Genomic DNA, 9,820 nt, shown 5'->3' on the forward strand with positions numbered 1-9,820 from the left:
TATTGCAGTTCCAAACAGTCAATGTACATAGTCAAATCAACAGGCAAAATCACAAGGCCTTTACGATAAATAAATACCAAACTAAACCAAGAAAAGGAACTTTGTTAAATGTAGAATATACATAAATAATACTACACAACAAGACCGAAACAGCAATCCACAGTATAAAAGTACAACCAAGTCAAATTAAGCAAATAGGAGGGATTAGGGGAAATATGAGAAGAGCTAACATGATTTACAGAAGAAAATATTGATTAACACGTAGCAATTAAGCATGTAAAGCATTTAGAGCATGTAATATTTAATATAGGAGAGAAAACAATTAAGGAAAATCGATAAATCAGGGAAAATAGGAAATTTGGCGACGTATAAGCACTTGTCACCTTGCATATAAGCCGCTCACATGGAATTCACATAACACAAATTCCAAGGGTTCCTAATTCCCTCAAGTCAAGGTTAGACACAACACTTACCTCGTTCCAAGGACACTTAAAGCTCAATCACAACTTCGCCTTTCAAACACGCCTCCGAACCAACAATATCTAGCAAATTACCAACCAAACGTTTCAAAATAAACCTTAGGAATCACCCACAATCGATAAGAATTTAGTTTAGGCCATTATTGAAAAAGTCAACACCCGGGTCGGCTTGAGCCAAATCCGAAATTCAGACCAAAACCCGAATACCCATTCACCCCCGAGCCCGGATATACGATTGGTTTTGGAATCTGACCTCAATTTGAGGTCTGAATCCCCAATTTATCAAATCCCTAGTTTCTACCCAAAAATCCCCAATTCCACCATGAAAACCTTAGATTCTAGGTTGAGATCTTGTAAAATGAAGTGAAATATTGAAAGAAACTAGTTAAGAATCACAATTGCCTAGAGGGTTTCTTGTTTTAAAAATTTCGAGAAAGGAGCGAAAATCCCGTCTAAGTTAGGTTTTACACAGCTGTAGATGACACATTTGCGACCTGAGCTTCGCAATTGCGAAGCTCACAAATGCAAGGGGACCATCGCAAATGCGAGGTCCTTCACATCTCTGTTGCCTTCGCAATTGCGAAGATAAGTTCGCAATTGCGAACGTGAATCTCCGCAAATGCGACAAAAAGATCGCGTTTGCAATCACTGCCCCTCCCGGCTTTATTCGCAAATGCGAAGAATTCTTCGCAATTGCGAAGACTGTATGGCCCAGATTCTCTTCGCATTTGCGATGAGAAGCTCGCAAATGCGAACCCCACAGAGGTTGCAATTGCGATGCCTCATCTCGCAGAGGCCTGCAACACCCTCAGTTACACCAGCAAATTTTCCAAGTTCAAATCACTCCATAGACTATCTGAAACTTGCCCGAGCCCTCGAGGCTTCAAACCAAACATGCACACAAGTCTAAAAACATCATACGAACTTGCTCGCACGATCAAATCGCAAAAATAACACCTAGAACTACGAATTTAGCACCAAATCAAATGAAATTCTTAAGAACACTCTGAAATTTCTATTTTCTCAATCGAATGTCCGAATCACGTCAAACCAACTCCGTTTCTTACCAAATTTCACAAACATGTCTTAAAAATTATAGGCGAAATGGCTTCCTGGCCACTCAAACTTGTAGCGCTTTTAAAAGCCGATACATAAACTTTTCTCTTTCCCATTTAAACACTCAAACTCCTGAAACCTTTAACTAATAAACACAATTGACCGCTGACCCATCCCATATGGCGTCAGTTGGTCCTAGTCAGCCCCCTGCGTGAATGTCACGACTTTTAGGAGCGTGTGAGACCCCCTTCCCAACGCCCAACGGTCAAAAATAGGGCCTATTTAAGTGGGGTCTTATTCTTTCAATTGGATACACATTATCCCTCTATTATATGCATTTGAAGCTTCATTTCGCCTATTTCTTAAAATCTGAAGCTTTCTTTAGTTTTTTTTTTCTTTTTCCAGATTGTGATAACGTATCAAAGTCCTGTATTTTGTCATTGTGGAGTTGAAGCTCATATTTGCATCACTTGGAAGCCAACAAATCCAGGAAGGAGGTTTTATGGGTGCTCAAACTATGGTCGAGTCAATTCTTGTAACTTTTTTAGGTGGTATGACCCACCTCATCCAGATCACTATAAACAGGTGATTTCAGGGTTGTTATCAAGAATTAAAGAGAGAGATCGACTACAGCATAGGAAGAGGGTCAAGATCATTGTAACTTTAGTTGTTGTAGTAGCACTAATAATTGTAATTTTCTTCTTAGTGTAGTTAGCACTAACTTCATAACCCTATGTACAATGATAATGACAGAATGAATGATGTCTTTTTTGTGGAATAAAAAGCAATTTTAACATAAACAAGCACACATATATAAACAACCAAGTTCGATCAGCCTTCTTGGTTGACAAAATTAGCACGAATTGCTGTCTAGTAGCAGAAATAGTTTGAACATTGTTCGAAAAGAAAAGTCATACTTAAACAGACTTAAGTTAACCTACAAATTAAGTTCTGCAACTAACAGACTTAAGTTATCACAAAAACAAATATTCAGTCATCTTCAAGGTTGAGATTGGTTGATGTTTTGCTGAGAGTGGCTCAAGTTTGGACATGAGTCTGGCTTGGCTGAGATGAAGAATGGGCTTGAGGTTGGCTAAGGCTTGCTTGAGTTTGTCTTCTCCTCAACTGTTATTGAAGTTGCCTTTGTGATATAGCATTTCTTCCTTGCCACCTTAGTCCAGGTGCACTGTATCCAAGATCGATATTGGTCTGCCCAGCATCCACTACATTTGTAGGAGAAGAATGTACCCTATCTCTTGATCCACACTGCATAGGAAGCCAAATTAGTACCCAAACTACTAATATATAAATAAAAATTCAAATCCTTAATGATCTTACCCTTTCTATCACTGTTCCTGTTTCACTAAACAATATACCAAATCCAATAGTTCTTGGTCTTCCTCGAAGTCCACTACCTCTTGGCTTCCTCTAACACTAGCTATAATATCCTCAGAAGTTCTTGATCTCACACTTCCAGTATCCTGATGTAAGATAAAGTATTATCTTGTAATTTTAAAAAATTTGGTCCTAATACAGATTAACTAAATTAACTAAAATGAATACTTACAGATGCACTTGCAACAGCTGATGGTTGAGTATTTGTGGCCCTGGTAGTTCCAAAATCACTTGTAGGACCTGATTGTTGAGTTGTTGTTTGAGCAGCCTGTGATGGTTGAGTAGCACCAGCATTACCGGTTCCTGTTGTTCCAGATCCTTGTCCTTTCTAAAATTTCCAAAATTAAAAATGAGATATAGAAAATGACATATAGAAATTTCCAAAATCAGACACAAATTCGATACATTACCAGGATAGGACACCCCTTCTTGTTATGCCTACTGTCTTACAATTAGAGCATGTCATTGGTGTCCCTTTCCTTGATCTCTTACCAAACTTCTTCTTAGGTTCATCTTGAGCTCTTTTTCTGTTTTTCTTAGGTCTACCAGGCATCTTGGTAATCATAGGAGGCTCAACAGTTGGATTCTGTGCTGATGGCCATATCTCTATGTTGGTTACTGGCTGTATGTAACAACTAAAAGCCTTCAGGTATGTTTCTTTCTTGTACCAGTGGGCTACATAGTCAGCAGCCTCAAATTTCTTAAAAAACATTGCACATATTGCATGGGAGCATGGTATTCCTTTGAGCTGCCATGATCTACATGTGCATGTATTGTTGGAGAAGTCAACAATATGTTTGTAAACCCCATGTTGTATCTCATACCCAGTATCCCCATTCCATTTAAATTCATGCTTAACAGCATATTCAGATTGTTCCTCTATGTACCCCATTGCCATAGGAGATACATCAGAAATCCACCTTGTTGCAAATTCTCTCATGGTAGTCATCCTCTCCATCACCTTCACTCTAATCTCTTCTAACATGGTTATGATAGACTTGTGCCTAGCAGACAAGATCTAACTGTTAAAGGTCTCACACATGTTTTTCTCCACAGAATCATATTTACTCCAATCTTTGAATAATGCTCTACACCAACATTGTTTTGGGTATCTCAGCAACTCCTCAATGATCTTACTATCACCTAATTCTGCCAGCTCATCTATCTTAGCCTTCAAATATGCTTCAAATGAAGCCCTTGCACAGGCCCAAAACTTCTTCCTTCTTTCCTCTCCTTTCCACTTTTGTTTCCAGTTGCTCCATATGTGTCTTGCACACATTCTGTGCTCAACATTTGGTAACAACTCAGAAACAGATGCAACAAGTCCCTTAAGCAACAAAAAAAACAATTAGAATATCAGAAACATATATAAAGTATCCAAGTAATTAATGGAAGAACAAGGGTGTAGTATATACCTTCTGCATATCAGAAATGATGGTCACCCCCTCACCTTGGGATTCAGTAAGCTGCAGATCATGCATCAGGCACCTAAAAAACCATTACCATGTGTGCTTTGTCTCCTTTTCCACCACTGCCCAGGCAACAGGGTACATTTGGTTGTTACCATCTTTAGCAATGCATGATAGTAGCTCACCCTTACACACACCCTTCAGAAATGCTCCATCAAAGCCAATAACATTTCTACACCCTTCCAACCAACCAACTTTGCAAGCATGTAGACAAATATAGATACCCACAAACACCTCCTTACCAGGTATTGTCTCCTTGGAGGTCTTCACAATAACAGTGCTGCCAGGATTTGTAGACCTCAACTGGTCAGCATAATCATATATTCTAGCAAACTCCTTCTTGTAATCACCAAGATACTGACCCATGACCTGATGTTTAGCCCTAGCACATATGGATTTTCCCACATACACACCATACTTTATCCTAATCAAATCCTGCAACTGCCTAAGCTTAATGTCAAGTTGGTTGATAATCTTGTCCTTGAAATGTTTAGCTACCCATGCTGTATTAGCCATCTTGTTTCTGGTTGCTCTAAAACACTTATGAACAGGATAGTAGCTCTTGACAATGAAATTCCCTGTGTGTCCCTCCAAGCTTCCCAAAATATGCCATCTACATCTTGTTGAGTTCACACATGTTGCCCTAACTCTATGTTGCTCATTAGGCCTCAACTTAATTTGAACTCTTCTTTGTACAGCATAATCTTGCAAAGCAGATTTGAACTGTTTCACATTTTCAAACACCATTTCCAACTGGAAACAAATTTTCTTACAAGCAGGATCAAAGTATACCCTACTGCTGTATCTTCTTGGTTGAGGGTTATGCACCCCATCTTCTTCATCTACTTCATTATCTGTATCCTCACTACCTGGATCTGAACTGTCCAGATATTGTTCATCCCCTCCCAACTTTCCAGCATATTTGGATCCCCTATCTTTATACATGTCTTCAAAACTAGGGTCTATACCTAAAGGTCCACTAGGTATCTCATCAGTATTAACTTTAGAAGATCTTAATTTACTACTCTTTGCATTCACTTTAGCTTGTCTAGCAGCAACAACTTCAGGTTCTAGGTCACTTGTCTCTCCAACAATATCCTCATCGAACCATATAATGACTCATCTGTATCATCATCATCATCTACAGAAAAAGCCTTATAATCTTTATCACTCTCAGTACTTAGCTCATCACCCTCAGCATCACCCTCAAAATCAGTTGCTAAATGAAAGGTATAGAAGTCACCTTCATTTTCACTAGACTCTTCTGTTTCAGAAGAACTTTCAGAACTTTCAGCAGCCCTCTCTTTACCCTTCCCATGAGTGTTATCACCCCTATTTATATCATTGTTAGGTGAGTGTGTTGCCCTAGCATTAACATCACTTGTTTGCCCATGTGGCTGAACATTAGTGGGATCCACATTTAAACCACCACTACTTAACATTTCATCTAGGTCCAAATCAATACATGGTGTATTAATTGTGTGACATATATACACAGAAATCAATATCCCCATCCTTAAGGTCTTGACAGAAAGCTAACACATCAGCATCACATTCCAGAAATCTAAATTCTCCTTTTTGGTTAATTTTACATGCATATTTATCTACTGTTAAGTACCCCATATCCTTAGCCCAATCATGAAATTGAATTATATGTAATTCATCAATGTCAGCTTGAAGAAAAACTGGCCAAGTTTGACCATTTACATACCTCACAATTGGGTTAGCTACTAACCACCCTAGATGATGAAACTATAATTTCACATAGACAACCATTGAAACCTATAAAAAGGGGGGACAAGTCAGATACACTTTAGCCCTAAAAAGACATAAACTTTAACAAAATGGGAGACAAGGATATTTTGATATTCAAAAAAGACCTAATTTTTTAACCCTAAATGCCATATCACTCATGAAAAAGACAAACCCCTAAAATAAAGTGAACATACGACTGTTTTCCCCAAAACCCTAATATAAAATCCCATCATTTGTGCATGCAGACAAAAGCCCTAATTTTTTAACCCCAAATGTCAGATCAGTCATGAAAAAGACAAAAAAATCCTAAAAGAGTGAATATTCCAGTGTTTCCCCAAATATAAAATCCCAAAAGGCGAAATGGCTTCCACTATATCAGATGAAAAATTATGCATGCAGACATAGATAGCTTTCACTATCAAACATTACCCACATTATTTCACAACAAATTAGAAGAGAAAGATGAGAACGACATCAAAAGAAACAAACTAACCTTCAGAGACTAACGTGACTGAAATCGAAAGCTCAAACGAATCTCGATCAGCTTTTCATTAAAAGAGGGGGGACCCCAATCGTTAGGTTTTGGAGTGATTAAGATTATTTTGGAAGGACATGACCAGGTTAATCAGCCATTGCTAAACCTAGGTTTAAGAGGGGAGGGATGGTTAGAGAGAGGAAAAGAGACGAAAAGTGGGGAAGGGTATGTCGGTGTACTGATTATAAGAGGGGGACCCCAATCGATTGGGTTTAATTTGGCGCCATTGACGTGTACCGGTCTCATTGGTCATTTGCTGACTGGATGGACACGTTAGCGAATGTGTAATACACGCGCTTAGGGTCAAGGACAAATTGTGTTTATTAGTTATAGGTTTCAGGAGTTTGAGTGTTTAAATGGGAAAGAGAAAAGTTTATGTATCGGCTTTTAAAAGCGCTACAAGTTTGAGTGGCCAGGAGGCCATTTCGCCAAAATTATATTGAACCTGTAGCGGGCTCCGGTACCAAAATACGGACCGGATACCAACAAGATCAAACATTAACAATTTCTTAGAAACCTTTAAATTTTAGACTTACAATTTTCATCAAAAATTCATAACTCGAGCTAGGGACCTCCGATTTCGATTCCGATTTCGGGCATACGCCCAGGTCCCATATTTTGATACGGACCCACCGGGACTATCAAAACACAAATATGTGTCCGTTTACCTAAACATGTTGACCAAAGTAAACTAAAATAAAGTTTTTAATCAAAAATTCGCATTTTTATCAACATTCAACACAAAAGCTTGCCGGAAACACGCCCGGACTGCACACACAAATTGAGGAGGGATGAAATGAGGTTTTAAAGGCCTCCGAACATAAAATTTTGTTTTATATATTAAGATGACCTATCGGGTCATCACATTCTCCACTCTAAAACAATCGTTCGTCCTCGAACGGACATAGAAAAATTTCCTGAGCTGGGAAAAAGTTGGGGGTATCTACTCCGCATATAGGACTCGGACTCCCATGTAGCTGCCTCAACAGGCTGACCTATCCACTGCACTCGAACTGAAGGATAACTCTTCAATCTCAACTGACGAACCTGCGGGTCTAGAATACATACCGGCTCCTCCTAGTAGGTCGAATCCTTGTCCAACTGGACAGTGTTGAAGTCTAACACATGAGATGGATTGCCATGATACTTCTGAAGCATGGACACATGGAATACTGGGTGGACAGTTGATAAACCAGGTGGCAACGCAAGTCTGTAAGCCACCTCTCCCACTCGATCAATAATCTCAAAAGGCCCGATGTATCTAGGGCTCAACTTGCCCTTCTTTCCAAATCTCATTACACCCTTCATGGGTGATACACGGAGCAACACTCTCTCTCCGACCATGAATGCAACATCACGGACCTTACGGTCGGCATAACTCTTCTACGTGGAATGAGCTGTGTTAACCTTATCCAAGGCATTTTGTACCGAATCTGTACCCAATAACCGAGCCTCCTCCGGCTCAAACCATCCAATAGGTGATCGACACCGTCTACCATATAATGTCTCATAGGGGGCATCTGAATGCTCGACTGGTAGCTGTTGTTGTAGGCAAACTCTGCAAGTGGCAAGAACTGATCCCAAGAGCCTCCAAAGTCAATAACACACGTGTGAAGCATGTCCTCCAATATCTGAATAGTGCGCTCAGACTGTCCGTCCGTCTGAGGGTGAAATGTTGTGCTCAACTCAACCTGCATGCCCAACTCACGATGTACTACCCTCCAGAAATGCGAGGTAAATTGCGTACCTCAATCAGAAATGATAGACGGGCACACCATGAAGACGAACCATCTCGCGGATATAAATATCTGCCAACTGCTCTGAAGAATAGGAAACTGCCACAGGAATGAAATGCACTAACTTGGTCAGTCTATCCACAACAACCCAAACTGCATCGAACTTCCTTTGAGTCCGTAGGAGTCCAACAACGAAATCCATAGTGATAAGCTCCCACTTGCGCTCAAGAATCTCTATCTTCTGAAGCAAACCACCAGGTCTCTGATGCTCGTACTTTACTTGCGGACAATTTAGACATTGAGCCACATATGCCACTATATCTTTCTTCATTATCCTCCACCAGTAATGTTGCTGCAAGTCCTGATACATCTTGGCGTCACCCGAATGAATAGAATACCGGGAACTGTGGGCCTCCTCTAGAATCAACTCACAAAGTCCATCTACATTAGGCACACAAACACGACCCTGCATCCTCAAAACTCCATCATCTCCAACCGTAACCTTCTTGTCATCTCCGTGTCGCACTGTGTCCCTAAGGACAAGCAAATGAGGGTCATCATACTGCCGCTCCCTGATGCGCTCAAACAATGAAGACCGAGCAACCGTACAAGCTAGAACACGACTGGCCTCAGAAACATCCAACCTCATGAACTGATTGGCCAAAGCCTAAACATCTAATGCAAGTGGTCTCTCACCGACTAGAATGTACGCAAGGCTATCCATACTAGCTGACTTCCTACTCAAAGCATCGGCCACCATATTGGCCTTCCCCGGATGATACGAGATGGTGTATCATAGTCTTTCAATAGCTCTAACCACCTCCTCTGCCTCAAATTGAGCTCCTTTTTCTTGAACAAATACATAAAACTCTAATGATCCGTGAACACCTCACACGACACGCCATAAAGATAGTGCCTCCAAATCTTCAGCGCATGAACAATGGTTTCCAACTCCAAGTCGTGAACATGGTAATTCTTCTCGTGAACCTTCAGCTGCCGCGAAGCATATGAAATAACCTTGCCACCCTGCATCAATATCGCACCAAGTTCAATACGAGATGCATCATAATATACTGTATAAGGCCCTGATCCTGTGGACCCAACACTGGCGCCGTAGTCAAAGCAGTCTTGAGCTTCTGAAAGCTCGCCTCACACTCGTCCGACCATCTAAACGGGGCACCCTTTTGGGTAAATCTATTCATTGAGGCTACTATAGATGAGAACCCCTCCACAAACCTACGGTAATAACCCGCCAATCCCAAGAAACTCCGAATTTCTATAGCTGATGTGGGTCTAGGCTAGTCCTTGACTGCCTCAATCTTCTTAGGATCCAGCTGAATACCCTCTGCTGATACAACGTGACCCAAGAAAGCAACTGAACTCAACCAAAACTCG

At 40.5% G+C, this 9,820-nt stretch overlaps 1 protein-coding gene across 1 annotated transcript; it reads right to left on the bottom strand.

Moving 5' to 3' along the window:
* Nucleotides 1–3,948: 3,948 nt before the first annotated feature.
* Nucleotides 3,949–5,344, bottom strand: LOC109216384. Its single transcript, XM_019380534.1, has 3 exons — nucleotides 4,460–5,344; nucleotides 4,346–4,396; nucleotides 3,949–4,257 (listed from the first exon to the last, which is right to left on the bottom strand). The coding sequence occupies exons 1-3, from the start codon at nucleotides 5,342–5,344 to the stop codon at nucleotides 3,949–3,951; spliced, it is 1,245 nt and encodes a 414-aa protein (XP_019236079.1).
* Between the last annotated feature and the right edge of the window lie 4,476 nt (nucleotides 5,345–9,820).

The sequence above is a fragment of the Nicotiana attenuata genome, unplaced genomic scaffold (genome assembly GCF_001879085.1).
Source record: "Nicotiana attenuata strain UT unplaced genomic scaffold, NIATTr2, whole genome shotgun sequence".
Classification (NCBI taxonomy): Eukaryota; Viridiplantae; Streptophyta; class Magnoliopsida; order Solanales; family Solanaceae; genus Nicotiana; species Nicotiana attenuata.

Bases quoted from the DNA above. Each gene is read 5' to 3' on its own strand.
- LOC109216384 (XM_019380534.1), bottom strand. From the start codon at position 5,344: ATGTATAAAGATAGGGGATCCAAATATGCTGGAAAGTTGGGAGGGGAT. The intron at 4,397-4,459 runs GTGGAAAAGGAG...CATGATCTGCAG, and splicing joins ACCCTGTTGCCTGGGCAGTG to CTTACTGAATCCCAAGGTGA. The intron at 4,258-4,345 runs GTATATACTACA...TTGTTGCTTAAG, and splicing joins TCATTTCTGATATGCAGAAG to GGACTTGTTGCATCTGTTTC.